Raw genomic sequence first — 26070 nt, 5'->3', positions numbered from 1 at the left:
TTTTTTGCTTGTCTGTTCTGGTATATTTTTTATTTGAACTGTTATTCTGCCAGAGTACTCATATTTACAAGACGGCATTGAACGCCCCATTGGTGTGTCAGAAAAAAATCTTTTGTACGTATGTTCCTTGAAGGGGATTGGAGTTGTTCTTTTCCACCGCAGCCAAGGGCTAGGAGTTGAAAAGGAGCTGCTGTATGTTTTTGTCAATGACCTGATTTTGGAAATAAAGCATATGAAGTGAGAAAGCAACTCCTGTAGTCATCCCTGCCTTAAAGCTGCGACATAAGAATTGCACACTTTTTCAGTTCTTCGTTGCCCAAAATGTGTGACTGGCACCAAAGTAAAAATAAGCAGATATAGAAGACACAAGTTTTTGGTTTGTGTGGAGTTGTTCTTCATGTTCAGTTAAATCAACCTGAGTGTCATTTCTCTTCAGTTCTGATCTCACTGCTGAGCTGCACAACAAACCAAGGTCAGTAAAGAACATGCTGGATCACTGTCACAGGTGACACACTCACCTGTCTGTGTTTCTGCAGGTTTCAACATTCACAATGTGACGACAACTTAATGACTGTGTTTGCTTTATTTTAGACAAACACACCACCACACCTCCACCTACATCCAACTCTGCTCCAACACTCTCTCCTCCTGTTGTCTTTGTGTTGTCATTTTTTACATCATCTACTCTTACGGTTCTGCTGGTGTTACTGGTGTTACTGGTGAGAAGATACATTGGTAGGAAACTTGAAGGTGAGACTCACACTGTCAGTTTTACATGTGGTTTTATTTTCCTGAATAATCTACTCTTATTATGAATATATGTTTTTTAATTTACATTCTCTGCACATGCAAATAATAATTGTTACAATACAATAAAATATAGAAATAAGTTTACAGCAAGATTTTTTCATAAATAAAATTCCATATTGAATTTTTACAGTAAATTACACTAATTGCGCTGACATTTTGATCATTTCAGCAGATCATGACAAAGCTGAGGAAGATGACATTAAAGATGACATCACATACAGCGACATCAGAATATTACAGCGTCAACAACAGTCAGTCGACCAAAGCAGAGGTAATATTGCTTCTTTTTCTATTTTGTCTTTCGGGGTCTGGGTTTTGTGGTTGTGAGATTTGAATGTTAGGAGAAGCTTTATTTTATAAAATGTGAACACTTCAGGAAAGTGTTGGTTTCTAGAACCAGAAGGGACTACATTTAGGAAAGTGCTACATAGCTTGACTTTTGCGCTAAATACATAGACTGTATGAGGGCATCACACAGGCACAGATAGATGCTAATTAGAGCTAATTAACATTAAAATATATCCTAGAATTTCACTCACCAAAACTGGTGCTCAGACTTTTTGTATGGTTTGTTAATACAGTGAAGGAAAACTTTAAATGCAGCAACATTTTTAGAATGTATTTCCTCATGACTGTGAAGACATGTTCGCTGACCTTAACCTCTCCAATATGCTGATTTTAGTTTAATGTTTAATTTTCCTGACTCTGAGTATGGTTGATTTTATAATAGACAAGAACATTATGCAGCATGCAAAAGAGGGCTCAAAGTGAACAAAAGTATTTTGTTGTAACAGGAAAATTAAAAGAATAATTTTTAATTGCTTCATTATTCAAATTAAATTAATCTCTGTATCTATTTTCAACTGTTTTAAAGTTTTATAAAGTTTAGTATTTGGTAGTTTGTGTAACATCCTGTCATGCTGACCAGATACACTGATCCTGACGATGAGCTGTTGTATTTTCAGTAGAATTTTTTAAATAAATGTCATCAGTGTTTTTAAATATTATATTTACATCCAAATTGTTTATTGTGTAAAAAATTCAGAAACAGCACCCCCCCCCCCCAAAAAAACAAACAAAACAAAAAAACAAAACTATACAATAAGTTCTGCAGCTGCACTGCATGCGCTGATGTCCTGTCTTTGTTTTACTGCGCAGAGAGTGATTCAGCTCCAATCGATTCAGAAGTGAGAGCTGAAGGCGTCACTTATGGAGAAATCATTGTTAAAGAGCAGCAAAAAACCAACCCCTGCTGTGATGCAGAGACAAATCCCACGAGTGAAACTGATCACAGCCCAGCATCAGCAATTCAAAACAACAACATTGCAGACGTGGAAGCAGAGCAACTGCGGACGGAAGTTTCAGGCTGTCTCAGTGATGAAGAGCTCCCAGCATCCCCCAGCAACATCAGCATGGAGGAGAGGAAGTCACTCACATCACTTAGTAATGACAACAACATCATCATCCTTCCAGCAGACAAAGGTAGGCGCATGGTTTTTCTAATCCAGAAAGACTATCAGGACAAAATGTTGTCACTGCTCAGTGACAAAAATGCATGCGAGCGCCTGAAAAATCACCCAGGATGTGGTTACAGGAAGAAGGTGATAGATTGTCTGAAGCAGTTAGAAAGGGACAAATTTAGCAAACATACATAAACAGGATGCACCTTTAAGACTGCATGTCTGTAGGATCAAGTTGGTCACCTATAACATTTCTGAGTTTCTGGCTTCGATCCTCAACCCGCAGCTCTGAACACCACATCCTGATCACCTTGGATTTTGTTGAGAAGGTGAGAGATGTCATTATGGAGGCAGATCTTGTACGATGTTACATCTCTCTTCTCTTGCGTTCCAGTCACTGATGCGTTGAAGGTAATTTGTACGAGATTACAGACTGACCCAAAACTCAGCAACAGAACCACTTTCAGCACCAATCAAATGTGTTTCCTTTTCGAACAGTCTTCATAAGATAAGATAAAATAAGATAGGCCTTTATTAGTCCCACACGTGCGAAATTTGTTGTGTCACAGCAGAAAGCAGACAGTTAAAGCAGTAAAAATTAAGGTCAACAAGGGGATAGAATAGGATAAGACAAACAATAAAATTGCACTTTGTGTTATTGCACCTGTGTGGATATGTGCATGTGGTTAGCTGCAAAATTCTTTGTTATGGAGTCTGACTGCAGTAGGGAGGAAAGACCTGCAAAATCTCTCTGTCCCGCATCGTGGGTGCTGCAGCCACTGACGGGTCTGCTCAGTGCTGGCAAGAGACTCTGACAGCACTGAGCAGCTACATATACCCTTCACATATTTGGGTCAGCACTACAGGCAGAAACATGGGTGTGCCATGGGTTCCCCGCCCACTGTGGCCGACTTGTACATGGAAGAAGTAGAAAAGAGGGCTTTGTTATCCTACACTGGAACACCACCAAGTCATTGGTTCGGGTATGTGGATGATTACGCGGATTACGTCCAGATGAGCAGAATCAACCTTTTGCAGATTTATTTATATCACCTAAAATGTTTTGGGGGTCTTTTTGTTGTTGTTGTTTTTTTTTTTACTTTCTTTGCTGTATTTACTTTTTTTGCAGCATGAGGGTCTGTGAACCAAAATGTGATCACATGTGATCATGGAGGATTGTTTTCAGCAGTCCAGTGATCAACATAAAATGTATTTATTTAATTAGTTTTCTTTGAGCCACATTATGTCTTCAGTACTGTGGTCTCAGATACAGGTTGAGCTTGTATGGCCCAGATGTCAGGTGTGTTTTGACTTTTAGCAGTGTGGTAACTGGATATTTAATCAAAAAGCAGCTCAGATGTTTCTACTCTCTGCTTTTGGCTCACACGCCAGTTATAAACAGGATAAATTTGTTATTAATAATAGGCGCAGGATGGAACATATGAACAGACTAAAGGTCTTTAACTGTAGGTTTTCAGCCTGTCAAAGTGTCCCTTTAATACAATGAGCCATTTTGACTTAAACGTCTGCATCTAAAACCACAGTAGCAGCTTCCTGCTGCCTGTTGTTCAGTCGAGTTAACCACAGCTTGAATCTAAACATTCTCACCATAGTGTGTTGCTGCTTGGCTAAGAATAGTGTTTTGAAAACATGCTTGCTTCCTGCTCTGTGGTGAAGTGTATCAGTCACCATGAAGAAACAAAATAGCAGCTTTGTGGTCATCCACCTTCGTTTATTCCCACAGAAACAACACCCAGCTCTTTGTTGTCATTTCTCAGAAGAGCTGTTAAGGAGTGGTACAAACTGTGAAATTCAGTTGCTGTTTATAGAAGTTAATTAAGTTTCTGAATAGATAAAAATAAATGAATAAAAATTTAATCAGTATAAAATGTTTCCCTGTAGTTGTAATAATATACATTCGATATACCTGCAGAAATTTACACATCTTGCAAAAAGTAACCCAGCTGCAAAATAAGATGTCACGTATGGACAAAAAAAGTCAGAGGTCCAGCTGCTCTTCATCTTTAACTGTGGGCTGATCCTGTTAAATTTGATTGGATCAGTACTTCTCAAAAGCTGGACAGGGACATATTTACCACTGTGTAAAAGGCTGTAAACATTTGGTAATGAAGGAGAGGAAGGCTGTTCCATTCATATATAAAGTAATAAATAAAAAGTAGGTTTTTAGCTACTCAGTTGCCCTGCTTCATATTTTTCATTTCATGATGGAACAAATATTTCAGGTGGTCTGGATTCTGCTTTGTAGATGCCGTTGTTGTTGTTTTTTTGGGGTTTTTTTCTTCAAATTCAAATTCAAATTTTATTTGTCACGTACACAGTCATACACAGTACGATATGCAGTGAAATGCTTAGACAACTGCTTGTGACCTAAAGAAAAAAAAAGGAAAAGGCTATGAATAAGATAGGAAATAAATATGAAAAATTAAAAAGGGTAAATTTAACTAGGAAGGAATAAAATATAAAAAATTAAGGTTAAAAATGAAATAACTGTACAACACAAATTAGAATGAAGGGTAAATTTAACTGGGAAAGAATAAGATAAAATATATAAATTAAAGTTGAAAATAAAATAACTGTACAACAAAATACACAATACACAGTACAGTGTACACTATATAAGAATGTATGAAGAAATATAAATAAATAAATATATATATACACAATAACAGCAGCTGTACAAGTATTAACTGGAAATGAAGAATATAGTGACCAGTGTTGTGCAATCCACATTATGTCTTGTGCAGTGCTTAAAGTGATTTAAGTGATGAAGTGAAAACAATGTCCAGAATGTCCAGTGTGTGTGTAAGAACTATATGTGTGGGTCAGTACTGTGTGGTGGTGTGATTGAGAGACCGTATCGCCTGCGGGAAGAAGCTCCTCCTCAGTCTCTCTGTGTTGGTCTTCAGGGAGCAGAATCGCTTTCCTGACCTCAACAGAGAGAACAGTCTGTTGTTGGGATGGCTGAGGTCCTTCACGATCTTCCTGGCCTTGGTCCAGCACCGCCTGCTGTAGATTGAGTGCAGGTCAGGGAGCTCGGAGCGGATGGTGCGCTCAGCTGACCGCACAACCCTCTGTAGAGCTCGTCTGTCCTGCATGGTGCTGTTCCCGAACCAGGTTAAGATGTTTCCCGTCAGGATGCTCTCTATGGTGCACGAGTAAAAGTTCCTGAGCACCTTGGAGGGCAGTTGGAAGTCTCTCAAGCGTCTGAGGTGGTAGAGACGCTGACGGGCCTTTTTCACCACGGTGTTGATGTGACAGGACCATGACAGGTCCTGCGTGATGTTAACTCCGAGGTATTTGAAGCTGTCCACTCTCTCCACTGGGCACTCGTTGATGACGGGGGTCTGGTAGTTCCTCTCCTGCTTAGTGCTGAAGTCCACTATCAGCTCCTTTGTCTTACTGATGTTTAGAAGGAGGTTGTTCCTCTGGCACCAGTTCTCCAGATTCCTAATCTCCTTCAGGTAGGCCGTCTCGTTGTTATCAGAGATCAGGCCCACCACGACGGTGTCGTCAGCAAACTTGACGATGGTGGTTGAGCTGGTAGTGGCCACACAGTCATATGTGTACAGAGAGTACAGCAGGGGGCTCAGAACACACCCCTGGGGGGCTCCAGTGCTGACAGTGGTGGAGGCTGAGACATGTCCGCCCATCCTTACTGCCTGTGGTCTGCCAGTTAGGAAGTTGGAGATCCACTGACACATAGATGAGCTGAGTCCCAGATGCTCCAGCTTGGTGGTGAGTGTGGAGGGAATTATGGTATTAAATGCAGAGCTGTAGTCTATGAAGAGCATTTTAACATAATTCCCCCTTCTAGTGTCCAAGTGAGTAAGTGATGTGTGGAGGAGATGAGAGATGGCATCGTCTGTGGAACAATTTGGACGGTAAGCGAACTGTAGTGGGTCCAGTGTGTCTGGTAGTGAAGAAATGATGAAGTCTCTGACCAGGCGTTCAAAGCACTTCATCACTACTGAGGTGAGGGCTACAGGGCGATAGTCATTGAGAGAAGCAGGGTGGGGTTTCTTCGGGACAGGAACAATGATGGACTCTTTAAAGCATGTGGGGATCACCGACTGAGATAAAGAGATGTTGAATATCTCAGTGAACACAGGAGCTAGCTGGTATGCGCAGTCTCTGAGGATACGACCTGGGATGCCGTCTGGTCCTGCTGCTTTCCTGGTGTTCACTCTCTTGAAGGCTCTCCTTACTTCATGCTCGGAGATGACGAGCACGTTTCCGGTGCTGGCAGTATCTTCCTGTCTGCAGCCGTTAGCGCCGCTAGCACTAGCATCGTTGGAGTCCTTAGCTGCAGCCTCGAAGCGAGCATAGAAAGTGTTCAGCTCGTCTGCCAGAGTCACGGCCGCGTTCGTCATACCGGTTGATGGTGCTTTATAGTCCGTTATTGTCCTTAGTCCCCGCCATAGGCTCCTAGAGTCACTCTGTTGGAGTTGTGACTCTAGTTTCCTCCCGTAGCGCTGCTTCGCCTCTTTCACCGCCCTCCGCACGTTATATGACGCGGCATTGTACGGGTCCATGTCCCACGTCGTGAGTCCCGTGTTGTAGGCAGCGGTACGGGATCTCAGAGCGTCGCGGATGGTTTTATCCACCCACGGCTTCTGGTTGGGAAACGTTGTGATAGTCTTTGTCTCCACGGTATCATCCGCTAGTTTCCCAATGAATCCCACAACCGCTTCCGTAAACACGTTGACATCATCATCGGAGCTGTTTCTGAACATGCCCCAGTCTGCGTCATCGAGTGCGTCCTGTAACGCGGCCACCGATTGATCCGTCCAGAGCGCGACCTTCCTCTGAACCGGAACTTCCTGTTTCAGCCTTTGTTTGTATTTTGGCATGAGGAAGATGGCGGCGTGATCGGATTTGCCAAACGGAGGGCGAGATTGTGCCTTGTAGCCGTCCTTGACCGTAGTGTAGCAGTGGTCCAGTGTCCTTTCACCTCTGGTGGGGCAGGTGATGTGTTGATAAAAGTTCGGCACTGCGCGTTTGAGGTTGGCACTATTAAAGTCCCCCGTCACAATAAGCGCAGCGTCCCGGTGTTGTGTTATAAACGGTACTTACAATGACCGATGTAAATTCCCGAGGTAGATAAAAAGGACGACACATGATGGACAGTAGTTCCAGATTTGGTGTGCAGGAGCGTGTGAGAGGAACAACGTTCGCACTGCTGCACCAATTGTTGTTCACCATTAAACACACGCCGCCTCCCCTTGACTTCCCCGAGTCCCGTGTCCTGTCCGTGCGGTGAACCGAGAAGAACTCGGCCGGCTGGATGGCGTGGTCCGGCACCGCTGGGTTCAGCCATGTCTCGGTGAAGCAGAGGAGATTGCAGTCCCGAATGTCTCTCTGGAACTTTATCCTGGCCCTGAGGTCATAAAGCTTGTTCTCCAGTGACTGGACGTTGGCGAGCAGGATGCTAGGCAGAGGTGTGCGGTGTGCACGAGCTCTCAGCCTGTTCCTGACGCCGGCTCGCTTACCTCTAGGCCGCCGCCGCTTCCCTTTGTTCTCCCTCAAGATCTCACTCGGCCAGCTCGGATCCGGAGTTAAAAACTTCGAATTGTGAGTACATTGTATACCAATAGAAACAAGAGTGTCACTGTCATACCTAATGTACCCAATGGTGATGATTTTGCCGATTTAGAAACGCTGAAAACTAACTTAAAAAACAAAGACAAAGAAAAAGTGGTTGGAGCAGTCGTGACGGCAGCCAACCTCACCGGCGCCATCTTGAAGCAGATTAGTGTTTCAGACTTGTTTTAAGTCTAATGGATCATCCTAACAAACTGTCTGTCTAGGTGGAGAGAAGCTCCTGAATCAATTCAATCCATGATTTGATTCAATTTGAATCTGAAAAATTTGGCCTCACACAGTCAGAAATATTATAATTATGATCACTAATCAGTACATATCCATATTTTTATATCTATAAAAAGAAAGGTGACACTTGTGAGACTTTATCAAAGGTGTAAGCATCACAGCAGATGCCTTTGTGCCAAAGTAACTGAGGATAAAACTCAGAAAAACATGAAGGAGATTTTCCTGGCCTGGGATTTTAAAGCAGGTAATCTTAAAAATATTCTGCAGTAGAACAAAAACTAAAGAAAACCGTGAATCGACATATGAACATTACCTGACTGGTGAAGTGAAGCAAAGTTACAGAGGTTTTTATTAGATACAGCTATGCATTTTGCATAATATTAAAAAGTTTCTTGTCAGAAGTCATTTAAGTAAAAAAGAAAAGAAAAAAAACACAGTGGCCAACAACGCTGTAAACAACTGTAGACTGCAAGTGAATGGGAAACCGTTCTTGTACTCAGACAGAGAGAGAGCTGTGCATGAAATGTGATTTTTATCGTTGTGGGGACAAAACTGCAAGAAGGGATTCATGACGATGTTTATGTGAAGCGTAGTTTGGATCGTCTTTTGCTGCTGGTTCAGTGAATATTGTTTGGAGAGATAAAACATGCAGGTTTAGAATCAGCACAAAAAAAGACGTAAACACAAAGTGCAGACCCGCCGACGCATCAAAATGAGTAAGCTGTCGGCTTTCTAATTAATGTCTTGTTGTATCTCTGTTGTGGTCAGTGCTATCCTCTATGCTGCTGCATGCTGGGGCAGGAGGTTGAGGGTGACAGATGAAAATAGACTAAATAAACTGATCCACTGGCTCAGGGGGTTGGAAGCTCATCTTGTAACCGGAAGGTTGCTGGTTCGATCACCCAGCTCTGTATGTCCTGGTCGTTGTGTCTTTGTGCACTTCACCCTGCGATATACAGCCTCGCTTCTGTCAGTCTGCCCCAGGGCAGCTGTGGCTACAACTGTGGTTTGCCTCCACCAGTGTGTGAATGAATAGTGAAATTGTCTAGAAAAGCGCTATATAAATGCAACCCATTACTAATGTTGTGGGGATGGAGCTCTGTTAGGGTGGTGTCGGAGAGGCGAATGTTGTCCAAGATAAGGACAATGTTGGATAATACTGCCCACTCACTCCATGACATGCTGTCTACTCACAGGAGCACGTTCAGTGAGAGACTGAGATTACCAAAAAGCACCACCGAACAACACAGGAAATCATTCCTGCCTGTGGCCATCTCCCTGTACAACTCCTCATGTATTGTTTGGAATTTCGTCTGTTACTGTTACTATTTTTATAATTTCCTCTTGGAGCAACTGTAACCCACATAATTTCCTTAGGGATTAATAAAGTCTTCTGATTCATTCTGACTTTAAATCATTTAACTGTAAATTATACATTTAAAATTTTTATTTATTTTTTTTTTTTTTTGCAAATTATAAGTCTTATATGTATTGGTGTTTTCATGTTTGTTGGTTTGTTTTTATTTTGTCTTATTTTTACATTTTTGAAACCCGGCAAAGAAGGAAATGGCTACAAAAACAATTCAGTGTTCCCCATATGTGATGAAAAACAGACTGAGCAGCTGAAACACATTTTTATAATTTTTATAATTTTTTAATTGATTTTTTGTACATTTGTACATTTCAAGGACTCTTCGATTTTTGGAGTGTATTTTTATGTATCTGTATTATATTATACATACACATTAAATGTGAATCTCTGTCCAAAAAAATGCACTCAATTTACTTTTTACTCACTATGAGCATCATTCGTTATTCTCCCCCAGTAATTAAGGTTAGGATATGTATTTTATTCCAATCCATTCTTCTTTTGCAGCATTTAAATTACCTTTATCAGATTTGATGGTTTTGTTACAGACTTTTCAAAAAAGTGTTTTGCTTTTCTTTCACAAATGTGGGGATTAAATTGTGTTAAAATGTACAAAACAGTGATGTCGTGTTTTGTGACGAGGACCCAGGCACAGAGAGACTTGATGAATGATGACTGATAACAGAGACGAAGACAAGGACAGGGAGAAACGGGGCTTTGTGTGTGTGTGTGTGTGTGTGTGTGTGTGTGTGTGTGTGTGTGTGTGTGTGTGTGTGTGTGACAATAATAAGCAACCGCTTTAATTAACGACAAGAGGTTTAGGCTGTATTTCACATGGGTTACACGCGATGCGTCATTTAAACTCTGTAGCACTCCGATTGGAGAGTCTCTCTAATGGCGGTCAAGTGTGTGCCAAAGCGCAGCAAGGAAATATCTCGGTGTGCAGTGCTGCAAACCAGCTGATGAAATTGTTTTTACATGTTAATGTAAAAGCTACTCTTTTAGGCCAAATTCTGACCTCAAGGGTTATAACATCTGTAGAGTGTGGAACTGTAGATAGCATTATACTGCTAGCACGCCCCTGTGTAACTGCAGGAGGAAAATAATTAGTAAGAAGCAGCATTAAAGGAAAAGGCAGCGCTAACTGCCGTTTAACACATTTTGGCAATTATAGACAAAAAGCAGAACTAGGTGATGGACTTGTTGCACGTCAAGACTCTGTATATAACCACTCACACCTTATAGGGATGAGGACAAGTATAGTGAAAGAAACAAAATCCAAGTGTAGCACCATAAAAGGAGGTTTAAGAAAATTAAAGGAAGGAGGAGATATTTAGTTCAAAACTGTGTATGAAGGGTACAGGAACACAGAGTACTAAAAAACAGAAAAAGTAGGCGCTGAATGAGGAACTTAAATAAATGTAACAGATCGAGGGACTGCCCTTTGAATCTGCATGAGGCTTTTGTGCTATGCTTATTCTCCCTTGTACATGGGACAATGAAGAAGCTGTTGAAACGAAGTCTGTCGGGACAATAGCTGTATTGGTAAATCTTGTTACATGCTTTTGTTTGCTACCTGCTAAGTTTAGATAGTAGCTGAGTGTTAATAGAACCACAATATTTGAAGTTTTAAAAAGCATTTCAAAAGCATTACATTGTGAAGCATTGTAAACTAAGTTACATTTGGTTGTCAAGAGGTAATGAGGATTTTAGGTACGTCTCCAAAGTTGATTCTGTTCATAGTGTTTTGTGGGAGAAATCTTTCGTCACTCATCCAAGTGACTTCTTCAGTCTCAGCTGACTGCAGGTTTCCCCAATCTTACAAACAGCACATTTGCATAATGACTGAAACCAGCCCACTGAATCTTAGGGTCTAAGAGCAGACCAATGACTGTAGAACAGTCATTGGTCTGCACAATGACATTTCCCTGACAGTATGCCTGTTTCAATCAAATAATTTTCATTTCAATTTCTTATTTTGTTTCATTTTATTCTATATCTATGTATGGATGGATGAGTTGTACTGAGGCAATTCAGGTCCCAGCTGTTCACTTTCAAAACAACTCATTTTGTGAGTACCAAACTAGATGTCTAAGGTCTCTATTCAAATTGATATCCTACTCGTCTTTTGTAGAGGTGCCACAGAAGCAAAAAAAGAAAAAAAATGTATGGAGGATTTTTTTAGAATCAAGTAACTCAAATTACTCTGTGAACCGGTGCAGCTCCACTGCACAGTCTGACCTGGGACTGTGTGTCATGCAGAGAGATTGGACATCTTGGAGTTCAAAGCTTCTAATCATGTTTCCTGTTGTTTGAACTGTGTGTTTGTGTTCAGACTTTAAACCAGAGCCAGACGTCGTCTACTCTTCACTGAAGTAGTCCACCAGTCCAACCACTGATGCCCAGCTGCTGGTCTCTTACTGGTCCATTCAGAACTTCCATCCATGCATACAAATGATTACTGTGTCTGTTTGTTTCCAATTAATTGACTAAAAAATCATAATCTTAACCAGAGCTGTTTCAGTACTTAAAATCAACAATGATTTGAAAACAGCAACAGCAAAACACATTTTAACATGTTTTATTTTGGCACTTTGTTCTTGTTCCCATGACAGTTTTACTGCATGATCAATAAACTTCTGTTCTCACTTGTTTTTCTCATGCTTGTCTGTGTCAGTGGCTGTTCACAGCACACAAGGGCTTCAGTGCGACTACGATCAGCAATGTAACCATATAGAAAATTAGGATCAGAAATTTTCTCTTAACCTGTCATATTAAATAAAGGTATTAAAGGGGCAACCCCTGTGGTGCAGTCACAGGGAATGGCCAGAAATGGCCACACATCTGAAGACAAAATAGTTGCAATACAAAACATATATTAATTAAATAATTAATAAAACTTCACTTGAAGGACAAAAAAATATTAGTACATGAATCTGGCCGTACTGCACCACTGATTCGCTCCTAGTGCCTAAACTACCAGTTATCACTATCCATGTGACTCAACAATAAATACAATAAAAATCATAACTAATAACAATTAATAACATTGTACTCTGGAATAAACAGTGAAAGCATCACTGATGATCTACTTGGAACTGTGTGGTAATTAAACTCAAACAGCTCCATCTAGTGGACATACATAAAACTTGCCATTTCAGTCAGTCATCAGCCTCTTTCTAAATGTAGTTATGTAGTTTGACTTCATGGTGGCAGTGGCTAAACCTACAGACTAAAATGTTTAAAATGTTTAGGAAGTACTTTGAGAATATTCTTTCTCTTCTGATGAAGATCTATTCAAAGAGTTTAATAACCATGGCCATCCACACCACACAGAATTAACCTGATTTATTTATTTAACTATTTTTGGTAAACATATTGCAAAAAACCCCAAAAACACTGGCTTTCTGATGAACGACAGCAGGTTTCAAAAGTCATGGAGAGATCAGTCCAGCGCTGTTGATTTCAGATGAGCCAAAACACAAATCCCGCTCAATGATTACATTGGAATCTTTTGTAATCTAACCAGTTACTTACTCTGGTTTGTAATTTGAGGTCACAAATTATTAAATCAACTGTGAGGAGGTTGAAGTGATTGAGGATAGAGATGAGTACTAAGAGGGAAGAGAGCTTGTTGAGAAGATGTAAGGAATACTTTGCGGAGCTCATAAATGAGAGATGGATAGATAGATAAATGCCACTGAAGTAGTCCCCCACGCCAACCACTGGCATGTAGCTACTGGTCTCCAACTCGTTCTGCCAGCACCTCGGATATGAGGATGTCCACATCTTAACATGATTTTTTACACGTGTTTTTTTTGGTCTTGTTTTTCCCCCTCAGTCATGTCACATTTGTTGGTGTAGATTTTGTTTTTATGATACAGATAGATATTTTATTTTTAATATTGAAATGATTTTAATTACCATATATTTTTTTTACCACATATTACATCAACTAGCATTTACACCTATCTTATTTTTTCCACCATATTATTTAATCCCATACTTGAACGATGTTTTAACAGTTCATATCCATATTTTCGGGATCTGATATCTGTTAGGATTATGGTGACTGTCACAGGACTGAACTGACTTAAGTGCCGACCCAGAGTTCTTAGAATAAAAAGTAGAATTTTTTTACAATCAGCAGGTGTAATATGTACAAAGTGCTGGGCTTGGGGTTTTCAGGGATCCATGGGAAGGGTGGGGGGTCGGTACACACAGTCATAAACGCACACGCCAGGGTCCTATGCAGTGTACACTCCATGCTCTTCTTTGGACACTCACACTCCCTCTCTGCCTAACATGCTCTTGCTTGACTCATCAGCACACCACACTGCCAAAATCAGGAATCCAGGGAAGGTAAACAGGAAAGAGTCCAGGATATCTATAAACAGTGAAGCGACTGTCAGAAAACAACCAAGGGTTTGTAAGAGACTGTGGCTGTATCCCAATTCAGGGTCTGCAGCCTTAAAGGCCGCATTTTAAGGCCGATTACGTCACAGCAACGCGACGAAGGCTGTCCCAATTCAAAGGCTGCTTGAAATGCGGCCCTCAAATGCGTCCTTCATTTCCCTGAATTTTAAGGACGTGGCGGTGTAGACTTCATGGCCCAACATATCCCAGAATGCATAGCGCGGCGGTGGGTGTGGATAATTTTGCCGAAAAAAAACGGCAGATGAGGGGCGCCCGAAGAGTAAACTTTAAGTAAGTACTGAATATTATGTCACTTATTTATGTGCAAATGTTTAATAACGAAGAACATTAAAACATTACTGTTGGCCACATGTCGGCAAAGTTATGTGACATTAGTGACGTTTGTACTAACTTGGTTTTAAAGCCTTTACTTTAAAATATACGCCGTTCAATAGCTGAGCTTAATCTTAAAGAGAATGATCAAAGCTCATGTAGAAACAAACAAACAAATGAACAAAAGATTTTCTCCTTCCTTTCTGTCACACAATGCTGCATGAAACGTTTCCAGCTGTTAGTATCATGGTTGCTAGGCAACCTGGGAAGCGCGACGGAGGCTCGACCGTCCCATTTCACAAGCCTCGCACTTCCGGCCCTTGAGGATCGTTGAGGCTGCGTACTTTAAGGCTGCAGACCCTGAATTGGGACACAGCCTAGGATTAACTCAGGTTGACGAGCTGCAGGTGGTTAATCAGTCCAGGTGTGTGGGCAGGAACCCGTGATGAGTTCTGCCCAAGCGGGCAGGAGACAAGAGAGACAGAGAGAGAAGAAAAACAATAACATGATTCTGAGCCAGCTGGGGAGACACATTGACCATGACAGTGACAGCCTGAGTGGGTCATAAAGACTGTTTAGAAACTCCATATTAATTTGGCTTAGCCTAAGTACAAAGATTTCCTAGTCATTGTTATGGTTATCACCTTTGATAGATCAGATCAGGTCACATGACATCTGCCAGACTGAATATCATGTTTTCACCTGAAACAATAGGATACCTAACACATGTCAAAAGGTCCCTGTCAGTTGAAAGCTGTTCTCTAACAACAGAAGGACACTCACAGCTCAGCTTTTTCACCTGATCCAAATGCTCCCTATGATTTCTAGAGATTCCAAGAAACAAGGATGTGTCCTCCTGCAAAGTAAAGACATAAAGCAGGAGTGAGGCTACAGCACTCTAACAACATCGCAAACTCTAGTACTGTAGCTCACCTGGAGGAACAACATCGAAACAGCTAAACTTGTGACTGGTGGCTGGTCTGAATTTACTCTCCTGTCCTATCCTGCAAAATTTGTACAGTCTGAATGGTCTGCAGGTATCATCTCATGACTTCAGGACTGATTTGAACAGTCACAAAAAATTTAACAATTAAAAATAGAGAAAAATCAGGGATAAGCAGAGAGCAATGGCCTTTGACGATTAAATTCTTGGGGATTGTTCAAAGACCAAATGATCCTTGCAAGTTTTCTTGTTGTTGCAACACTTTTTTTTCTTACCAAAGCAGGTCAAACTGATTTACACGGTTGCTGCAGCCCTTCATGTCAGCTAGAAACAGGAAACAGAGCAGAGTATTGTCACAGTCGGCGGGGCCAGACCATGCAGTGTGTGTGAAAAGGACCCAAGTGTGGACACAGATGAGGAGACAGAATAATCACAACAAAAAGCGAGCCTTTATTTGGCTGAGACTCAGGAACAGAAAACCAAGCGAGAACAAAACTAAACAAAACTAAACCTTAACCTATACTGGAGAAACTAGAACTGACTATGACTTACTATGATTTGGTACAGGAGCATAAAAGAAACTATGAAATATCTATGAAATCCAGAAACATGAACATGTCCCATACCACATCATGAAAGACCTGCGGTGACAATAAGGATGAGCAAACAGATGGCGTGACAAGGAACGAATGGAAACACACAGAATAAATACACAAGGGGTGATCATGGGAAGTGGAAACACATGAGGAACCAGCTGACACAAATGTACATAATGGCACAACAGGGGAAGTGAGGCTAAACCAAGAAACACGGGACCTTTCAAAGTGAAACAGAAACATGGAGACTAGACATGACAACACAAGCTTAGCATAACTAAAACACGTGACAGAGTAGACAAGAACCCAAACACAGAAACCAGGAAGACAATGATAAATAATGGCTGACTTTAACCTCAACTAAAAGCAAATAGTTAAATAAGAATAACACATGACCCAACAGTCATATGACCTCCTATGAGCAAGCACTTTGGCGACAGTAGGAAAGAAAAACTGTGACTAGTTGGGAGGTGAGAGAAGGAGGACAGGACAAAGACATGCTGTGGAAGAGAGACAGAGGTCAATATCAAGTGTGATTCAATGCAGAGAGGTCTATTAACACATAGTGAGTGAGAAAGGTGACTGAAGAAGAAATACTTGATGCTCTTGAAAATCCCCCGGCAGCCTACACCTATTGCAGCATAACTAAGGGAGGATTCAGGGTCACCTGGTCCAGCCCTAACTGTATGCTTTGGCAAAGAGGAAAGTTTTAAGCCTAATCTTAAAAGTAGAGATAGTGTCTGTCTCCCGAATCCAAACTGGAAGCTGGTTCCACAGAAGAGGGGCCTGAAAACTGAAGGCTCTGCCTCCCAAAAAGGGGAACTGATCCATTTCTAGTTCCTAAAACCTGTCATAATTCCTTGTTTTGTAAAGTTTAGATGTCAAAAACATGTGACAGAAGAGAAATATCCATTGCAATGTCACAGTACTAGAGTGGCAACGAGGTTATATCTGGTCTTTAAATCTGCTGAAGTAAAGACTTTAAAGCAAACAGGTGACAGGATCAACAGAAGAGACTCAGCCTCTGGGCGGAGCCAAGACAAGGAAGAAGACACTCTCCGTCTCCTCTTCACCTGCAGGACAGGAGGATGATAGAGACAGAAATGAAGAGAGAGAAAAACGCACATCACTACTACTACTTTGCGCTACGGTAGACTCAACTAAAGAGAAAGAGAAAGAAACGCTGGCCTCTCTGGACCATCGCAAGAACAAGCTAACTGATAACTGTTATCACACTAAGAAGAGACTTTCAGCTTTCTTTAAAAACATCAGATTTTAAGTTCAGGGATTTTGTAATTGTTGAAAAATACCACCATCCTTTGGACATTTATTACAGTTTAAATGAAGGAGCAATGTCTGCTGTAACGTCTGCATCTATCTGCTGGACTTTACTGTCTGTCTGCCTCTCATTTGTCTCTGCAGGTGAGATTAAATTTCAGATTTATAAATTATTAACACTCTTCAAGGATTCTGTTCATTGTTTTAAAGGTGTGTTTAACTGGGCTGTATGACCTGCCACATCTGCCAAGAGTTAAGGCTTAAGGACTGATCTGAGGTCTGTTTCTTTTCCAAACATTTCTGTTAAACCAGAAATGTGGGAGGAGGAGAGCTGGGTCATTTAGCTTGTGAACACTCTGTTTACCTGAGCTTGTCCTCTCCTCCTGCTACACCTGCTTCATTTCCTCAAACCCACAGTTCATTCCTAAGTTCACATCAAAACAAATCTGATTCCTGCTACTCTGCACAAGTTTGTGTTATTACAAAGATAACAAGTGAGGTTGAACCAGCGGTTAGTCATTAGTGGGCTGGTACAGTAAACTGTTGGCAAAAAAATAAATCTTCAATTAAAAGCTACTCATTGGGAAAAAAAAAATCTTTACTTTTAAACTAACTCTGTTGCACATTAGCTTAATTTTCACTATTCATAGAAAATTTGTGAGCATAAAACTTTAGATACACCTCTGCTTACAGCATTTTGAAGGCAGAACAGATATTTATAAATTTAGAAGTTGAATTTAGTAGACTTTGTTGCAAGATTACAGATTAATAATGCATTATCACTCATTTGAGTGGAGCACAGATGTCTGTTCTGAGCTTCACTGCCAGACTTTCAAGTGAGATGTAATGAGATGTAATAATCATTGTAAAGCTGGGTCGAAAAACCTAAAACCTCAGTTAGTGATAAAGGTGCCTTGATGGAGGTAGTACACTTCCTCTGTTAAGTCTGGCTTCTTGCTTTAGGCCCAGTGAGTGCTAACATTAAAATAAGGTGTTTGACTCATCATTTGACTCTTCTTCCGCACAAAATCGATCAATTGAACACTCCTGACACCAAACACAGGAACGGATGATTGACCACTCAGTGCTGCGCATGAGAGCAATTTGAATTTTGGTGCAACATTAAACACTGGTTTCAAATTTAAAACTATCCTATTGGCTGATGAACATAGGCATGATAATTATGCTACTTTGTATTCTGATTGAAGAAAAGTTTATTTAGGTGACTGAATATTGTTAATATCAAATGTCCACAAAAAATCTGACTAACTTCAGAATATGCCTTCTGTCACTTCCACAGCAGAGGTCTAAAAAAAAGCTAATGAAGACCAAGCATAACAGTGTATTTATAGACTAAATAATAAGTAATTATGAAACAGTGGTGCTGTAAGTACAGTAGCCCTTCATTAAGTGAGTTCACACAATATTCCTTCACTAGACAGTCAGTCATTGACTGAATGTGCCCCTTGTGTTTGTCTGAAGCAATGTACAGTAAAAAGCTCCCTGATCTCCCAGTAGCTCAGGTTGTTCGTTGATCTCTTGAACCCCTCTGTTGTTTCCTCTTTCAGTAGAAGAAGTTATATTAGGTGAGACTGGAATGACCATCGTTCTGCCATGTCAAGTTCCAAGCAACAACAACCCCATTGTAGCTGTGGAGTGGAGCAGACGTGACCTGGAGCCAGAATATGTCCTTTTTTACCGGGACAATAAGCTTGTTCCAGATTACCAGCATCCGTCTTTTAAGAACCGGGTGGATCTGCAGGACAGACAGATGAAGGGTGGAGACGTGTCTTTGATTCTGATGGATCTTACTACTGATGACGCGGGAGCATACGAGTGTTACGTGGTCCAGAAAGGAGCGAACCACAGCAAAACAACGAGTCTGGATGGTTACTACATCAGAGCCACCTACCTGACTGTTTCTCTTCAAAGTGAGTTGGTAGAGTTCAGTTTGTTAGTAGAGATGAAGCTGCTTCCTGGTTCTTGATGTCTGATGTTTCTGAGGTGAACAAAGCTTGGATCCTTGTACTTGTACCTTATACTTTAAAACTGGCTACAGCCTGTAAAAGACAGGTGCATTTGTAGACATCTGTTGTTGAGAAGAGATGTCTAGGTTGCCATAGCATCCCCTGTTCTTTTCTGTGATTGGCTGCTGCTGTAGTGATCAGTTAGTTCTTTAACCTCTGTGCTCTATTTTGTTTCTTCTTTCAGACCACAATAACAGCATAATTATTGGGGAAGACACAGCCACTCTAGAATGTCAAGCTCCAAACAGCAATGACCCCATCATAGCTGCATTATGGATAAGACCTGACCTGGAGCCAGAATATGTCCTTTTTTACCAGGATGATGAGATTGATACAGATTATCAGCATCCATCTTTAAAGAACAGGGTGGATCTGAAGGACAGACACATGAAGGATGGAGACGTGTCTTTGATTTTGAAGGATGTGACAGCTGATGACTCAGGACTCTATGTGTGTTACGTTGACCAGAGAAAAACGAAACGAGCCTGTCTGGATATTCACCCCATCAGCATCACCTACCTAACTGTTGTTCCTCCAGGTAAGTTTGAGTTTTACATGAAGGAGGGGTTCACATGAATAGGATGAGGGACCTATATAATCTTCTGTACCCGACATTTACACTGACCATGAAAAAATAGCATGCCATGCCATGATTAGTGACTCAGTGCTTTATTTCGGTCCAGCTTTGTCTAGCTGCTGGTAGAATTTCAGGATGCCAGCCACTTCCTCTATCTGCCAGTACTACATGCCGTGCAGGGGCCTGTTCTTCCATGATGGTTCATGGATCCCCGTCCTTTCTTCTTTGGCTTTCTGGTGCCACCAGTGTTGGGGAGTAATGGAATACATGTACCGGTGTTACGAATTTAAAATACAAAATATGAGTAACTGTATTCCGTTACAGTTACCGTTTAAAAGAGTGATATTCAGAATACAGTTACTTTTTATTATATATATATTTATAGGTATTTTCCTGTTTCATATATAGGCTATGCCTTCTCTATTTTTGGTGATTCCACGCCGGTAGAACCTAAACAAAACACGCATTAAAAGGCTCTAATGTCTGTGTCTCAATCTGGCGGCCCATGTCACCTCTACTTGTGGCCCACGTAAAGGATGTGAAGAAATGTTTTAAAAAATTATTATTCCAAAAATGATTTAATATGAAGACAATAGGTAGAGTGTTACAAAAAGAATGTAGCCTCATGGGCAGTGTAGTCCATGCTGCAGGGAGAACGGACTGCCATACCAGTTATGTGTCTGTGAGAGAAAGGGAGGAAGAAAAAGGATAGTCAAAAAGTATGAGTTGTCACTGAGCAGAGACGGGAGGTGGAAGCATGTAAATATAATAATAACCACTGCAGCCAAAAAGAGTGCCTGACGATCCCAGTTGTAAGTAAGCTATTAAGACTCGACTGTACGCTGTGTTCGTGTTTTCCTCCGAAACAATAAGTTTCGTTGCAGCAGCCTTTCAACGCCTCTCTCTGTCTCTCACTAGCAAAGTTGACCCAGACAACAAAGTAAAGCTAGTTTTCAGCTACGAGCCCGACACGGAACCCACCGTATTAGCCAGAGGGCCCTTTACTACGGTTCGGAGCCACGGACCTTCAGTAACAGTAATAAATCACAGCAATAGTACATTCACGTAGTTGTAAACTGCATGATAATATATTAAGTAATCCAAAGTATTCAGAATACGTTACTCTCATTGAGTAACGTAACAGAATACGCTACAGAATACATTTTGGGGCATGTATACTGTCATCTGTAGTGGAATACATTTTAAAAGTAACCTTCCCAACATTGGATACTAGAGGTATTAACTGAGCACACGGTCAGTTGGGGCCATCTTCCTGATTTACTCTTGGATGTTTGTTGTCTCATCCTGGACTGTGTTACTGAGACTCACCAGTCCCTGGCTTCCTTCCTTCTTCTTACTATTCAGCCTCCGGGTGCTGGACCTGGGATGAAACCCTCCATGAAGAAGCTTACATGTCTTGATGTCACTGGCTTCCATCTCCTCCTTTGGCCAACTTATTATTTCAGGAGTGTACCTGATCACAGGCATGGTGTAGGTGTTGATAACTCGGATATTGTTCCAGGTATAACTGTGTCTAAAATGATTAAGCACATGGCTGAATAGATGAATGGGGCACAGAATTTAATTGGCAAGAATACCAAAGGCACAAAACACCAGCTATTGATAGACGGAGCAGTTGTCCGAGCTCCTTAGCATGCATGGAGGGTTTCACCCCAAGTCCAGCACCCTAAGACTGTGTGCTAAGCGGAAGGATAGAGGCAGGGGACTAGTCAGTGTCAGAAAAAGTAGGAAGAGGAGGAGCCATCATGGAAGGACAGGTCCATGCACATTATATAGCACTGGCAGATAGAGAAAGGGGCTGACATCCAGAAATCCTACCAGTGGCTAACAGAGCTGGACTAAAAGACAGCACAGTGGTACCAATTATGGCAGCACAGGACAAGCTCTGAGTACAAGATCCAAAGATCCAATCTTTTTTTTTTTTTTCTGTGACTGGCTGCTGTAGTTGTAAGTTAGTTCTTTGACTTCTCTACTCTATGTTGTTTCCTCTTTCAGACCAGAAAAACATCACAGTTGATTCTGGGCAGAACATCATTCTACCATGTCAAGTTCCACTCCCCGATTTAAAGTTTATCATGGTTGTAGTGTGGAAAAGAGCTGACCTGGGAGAAGAATATGTCCTTTCTTACCAGAATCAGCGATTTCATCCAGAAAATCAGCATCCGTCTTTTAAGAACAGGGTGGATCTGCAAGACAGACAGATGAAGGATGGAGACGTGTCTTTGATTCTGAAGGATGTGACTACTGATGACTCGGGAGCATACGAGTGTCATGTGGTCCAGAGAGCAGTGTACATTAGGGAGACAGGCAGTCCTGATAGTGAACACATCAGCACCAACTATTTAAGTGTTGTGCGTCCAAGTGAGTTGACAGATTTCAGTTCATACACACACACACACACACACACACACACACACATACATATATATATATATATATATATATATATATATATATATATATACTCCGCGTAGGCTGCACTGTCGAGTGCAGATCCACTGAGCGCAGTGCAAGCTAGCAAGACAGAAGCTAAGCTCGCTGCAACATGGCAACTGCCTCACCCGCTATCCGAAATTGAACCTCCTCCACCCTCATTCAGATCTGGCGTTTGGAACTATTTTGGTTTTCATGTGAAGCATGACCCTGATGGTAAGCGTGTCATGGACAAAAGTAAAATAGTATGTCGAATGTGCCACGCAATGCTCAACCGGTTGGAACTAGTGCGTTAGCGCAGTTAGCTTGTTAACGTGTTGACGCCGTCCAGCCCTACGCACGGGGCGATTCGCGGTAGCTCGTTAACGGAGATTTGCCGTGTTGTGGCGTTAACGTCATTTCAGATTAACGCTGACAGCACTAGTGGGAACACAACGAATATGACTGCACATTTACTCCGACATCATCGTAGTGCAAAGACAAGTGAAAGCAGACAAAAACAACAAGCACGCATGCTACAAACTTTACCGGAGTCATTTAGACAGCTGTTAGCACGTGATTCTCCTTATGGGGACCTGATATGTTTAATATGCTGCTGAGAGTATACCCCAGAAGAAGCGTATAGTATAGCTTTTATTTTGGAAAGAGACATTTCTCTGTAATAAACTCTCTTTTCCAAAGATGAGTGATTCCTCAATCAGATATATATATTTTTTTATTACTTTGTGGTTTCAGCAACATTAAATTTAAAAACTGTACTTTTGAGTTAAAATATATATTTATAATTTTAATAAATGACAAATTAAAAAGGCATGAACATTTTTTGTATCGAATAAATATCGAACCTCACAGCAAAGTATCGAACCGAACCAAACCGTGAATTTTGTGTATCGTTGCACCCCTAATATATATATATTTATTTATTTTTTCCTAAATATGAATATGATACTTGTGTTTCTTGTTTCCATGATTGGCGATCCCTTCTTTTCTTTAACCAGTCTGTTCTTTTCTCACTCAGACAAAAAAATCATCATAGCTGTGATGGGACAGAGGGTCACTCTGCCATGTCGAGCTCTAAACAGCAACAACCCCATAATAGCTGCAGAGTGGAGCAGAGCTGACCTGGAGCCAAAATATGTCCTTTATTATCAGGACTACAAGCTTTTTCCAGATTACCAGCATCCATCTTTTAAGGACCGGGTGCATCTGAAGGACAGACAGATGAAGGATAAAGACATGTCTTTGATTCTGAAGAATGTGACAATTAATGACACTGGAACATATGAGTGTTATGTGGCGCAGAGAGGAGTGAACCGCAGGAAGAGAGCCAGTCTGGATAGTTACCCCATCAGCACCACCTACCTGAGTGTTGTTCCTCAAAGTGAGTTGGTAGAGTTCAGTTTGTTAGTATAGATGAAGTTGCTTCCTGGTTCTTGATGTCTGATGTTTCTGAGGAGAATAAAAGTCAAAAGCTTGGATCTTTGTAGTTGTACTTTATACTTTAAAACTGGCCACAACCTGTAGAAAAGAGGTGATTAACTTCTGTTCTTCCTAAATGGTTATAGTAACTTAAACAAAGTAGGTAAAGGGCTGCATGTTGAAGAACTAGTTGAAACATGAGACATATACATATATAGCGTTGGGTCTTTTTCTTGGTTTGTATTTTTTTTGTCTGTGATTGGCTGTTGTAGTTATCAGTTAGTTCTTTAACCTCTCTGCTCTGTGTCGTTTCCTCTTTCAGGCCAGAAAAACATCACAGCTGAGTCTGGACAGAACGTCACTCTGACATGTCGAGCTCCAAACAACAAAATCATACCAGGTGTAGAGTGGAGCAGACATGACTTGAAGGCACAATATGTACTTTGGTACTGGGAAAAAGAGTTTGTTTCATATTATCAGCATCCATCTTTTAAGAACCGGGTGGATCTGCAGGACAGACAGATGAAGGATGGAGTCATGTCTTTGATTCTGAAGGATGTGACGACTGCTGATAGTGGAACATACGAGTGTTGCATCATCCAGGAAGTGAGAGACGGTAGAAAGTTATACATTTTAAAGACTGATCCCATCAGCATCATCCACCTAAAAGTTATTCCAAAAGGTAAGTCAGTCAAATTCATTTTGGCTTTGGACACATTCAGTTATTTTCCGAGGTGTCCGGTTGGGAGTCGAAAACTCAAGATACATAAAAAGATGTCATCAGAGCTGAAGCTTGTTTATTTCTAAAAATGTTGATGATGAGACTTTGTGTGTAGCAGCTGATCTTTGCAATGTGATCAGCTGATACCTCACAGCTGTTTCTCACCTGCAGGTCAGCCAGGAGGGCACGGAGAGGATGGGGCTGTTGGACTGAAAGTTGTTATTGTGCTTTCTTTGGTTTCTTTTGCAAGTATAATCTACTACATAAAAATGACACAATAGACAGAAGGAGAAAAAAACAGCACAACACAAATACAGCCAAGCACCAAGGTAGAACTTTCTCTTCATCCCACTCATCCCACCTTTCGTGGCAAAAAGCCAGATGCTCTGAGGACAGACGTGAGTTCACAGTGATGTGAATCCAGCAGGAGGTAGTCAGCTGCAAATGTCTCACACAGCCCTTGTTTGTTTTTTAACGTCTTTGGGGGTTTTCTGGTTTTGATTGGAAATGTGTGGGGGTGGGCATATTTAGTCTGTAAACTGTTAAAAATCAAGCAATATAAGAATATATTAAAAAGTTTTGATTACAATCATCATTATTTTCCTTTGGGGGAAGACTGAAACCTCTGTGGAGGACCTAAAACATGTTTTTATTGCAGGGAAAGTTTGTGAAGGCTTTTCCATGTCATTTCCTTATCAGGTTTATTGTTTATTTCCCATGAAGGTTTAGCTGTTTAGTGCCAGAACAGAATTATTTAAATGAAAGAAGGGAAGGTTAAATTTATCATGTCTTTCATCATGTGCAGCTTCTGCTCTTTTTGGGTGTTTTCTTATCTCAATGGTTACATAACTTTCCTGTGCAAGCTTCTTTGTCATTTTTGCTTACTAATAATAAACAGTGATACTCTACTCGTGTCAAGTGTTTATTTATTTAAACTGATTTATTTAAAGTTATAGAATAATAATAGAATAAACCAGTTATAAGAACTATGGAGGACCACAAGAGTCATGTGCATTGAAATAAAGAATTCTGTGCTTAAATAATACATTTTAGAATAAATTCTGCATTTATAAATTCATTTTCAAATTCCAATTTAATAAACTGTTCAGCCTCAAGATTTACACTCATCTCGACACGGATATGTGAAGAATGAAGGGACCCTGCAGTGAAACGGAGTTTACGCAGTCTGACCAACATTTGAAGGTAACGTGCTAACATATGCTAATGCTAGCATCACCGCAGGTAGCCCCGTTATTTTAAGGTAGGGTTGCCAACTCCCTGAAAAATAAATAAGGGACACCTCGTGGCCAGGGCCGGGCAACCCAGTTCACCCTTCCCAGTGTGGTGAATTTTGTAGCTCTTTTTTTTGTGTGTGAAATTATTTTTTAACCATTTGACTTGAATTTGATTTAAGCAGATGCATATTCTTTGTGATATGACCATATGGGAAACAAATGATCATTTAGCCATTTATTTTTAGCTCAAAATGACAACATTAACACAGTAAAACAGGTCTCTTTCTTAAACAGAAGCCTGCTTAACTTTTGAGAATATAAGTAAATCTTTCTTTAAAAGAACTCTGTCCTGCTTAACTTAAAATTATATAAATTAATAGAAAACAATAGAACGAAAAATATTCTTGTAACAGTGCACATATAGTGCATTTAGTACAATTGGCTTCAGTTGAGGTATTATTTCACCTTTTCTAATGCTAATCAGCTGCTCCTGTTTGTAAACCCACTTGTTCCCATGATTACGCATCATAACTCATCATCATTATTCATCTATGTATTACTTTTATGTATTAGTCATCTATT

At 40.8% G+C, this 26070-nt stretch overlaps 2 protein-coding genes across 3 annotated transcripts; both read left to right on the top strand.

The window, feature by feature from the left end:
- The first annotated feature begins 321 nt into the window (after positions 1–321).
- Positions 322–12137, top strand: LOC146389885 (uncharacterized). Its single transcript, XM_084919948.1, has 6 exons — positions 322–340; positions 437–472; positions 592–750; positions 980–1081; positions 1969–2292; positions 11825–12137. Exons 1-6 carry the CDS (start codon positions 322–324, stop codon positions 11866–11868), a joined length of 684 nt encoding a protein of 227 aa, XP_084776074.1. The 3' UTR covers positions 11869–12137.
- A 4558-nt stretch (positions 12138–16695) lies between these two features.
- Positions 16696–25143, top strand: LOC146389884 (roundabout homolog 2-like). Of its 2 annotated transcripts, XM_084912654.1 has the most exons (7): positions 16696–17199; positions 18624–18986; positions 19267–19620; positions 21676–22041; positions 23132–23494; positions 23855–24214; positions 24425–25143. In XM_084912654.1, exons 1-7 carry the CDS (start codon positions 17130–17132, stop codon positions 24532–24534), a joined length of 1986 nt encoding a protein of 661 aa, XP_084768780.1. In that variant the 5' UTR covers positions 16696–17129; the 3' UTR covers positions 24535–25143. The 2 variants fall into 2 exon arrangements, with proteins under 2 accessions (XP_084768780.1, XP_084768771.1); XM_084912645.1 differs by lacking the exon at positions 24425–25143 and having other exon boundaries at positions 23855–24416.
- Positions 25144–26070: the final 927 nt, after the last annotated feature.

The sequence above is a fragment of the Perissodus microlepis genome, chromosome 3, assembly GCF_051167445.1.
Source record: "Perissodus microlepis isolate ML-2025 ecotype Zambia chromosome 3, ASM5116744v1, whole genome shotgun sequence".
Taxonomy (NCBI): Eukaryota; Metazoa; Chordata; class Actinopteri; order Cichliformes; family Cichlidae; genus Perissodus; species Perissodus microlepis.
Note: the sequence above shows the minus strand (reverse complement) of the source record. Positions and strands in the feature narration are given on the sequence as shown.

Excerpts from the sequence above, each read along its gene's own strand:
- LOC146389884 (XM_084912645.1), top strand. The coding sequence starts at position 17,130 with ATGTCTGCTGTAACGTCTGCATCTATCTGCTGGACTTTACTGTCTGTC. Across the intron at positions 18,987-19,266 it reads CCTGACTGTTTCTCTTCAAA|ACCACAATAACAGCATAATT; the intron begins GTGAGTTGGTAG and ends TTCTTCTTTCAG. Across the intron at positions 19,621-21,675 it reads CCTAACTGTTGTTCCTCCAG|ACCAGAAAAACATCACAGTT; the intron begins GTAAGTTTGAGT and ends TTCCTCTTTCAG.
- LOC146389885 (XM_084919948.1), top strand. Across the intron at positions 751-979 it reads CATTGGTAGGAAACTTGAAG|CAGATCATGACAAAGCTGAG; the intron begins GTGAGACTCACA and ends TGATCATTTCAG. Across the intron at positions 1,082-1,968 it reads GTCAGTCGACCAAAGCAGAG|AGAGTGATTCAGCTCCAATC; the intron begins GTAATATTGCTT and ends TTTACTGCGCAG.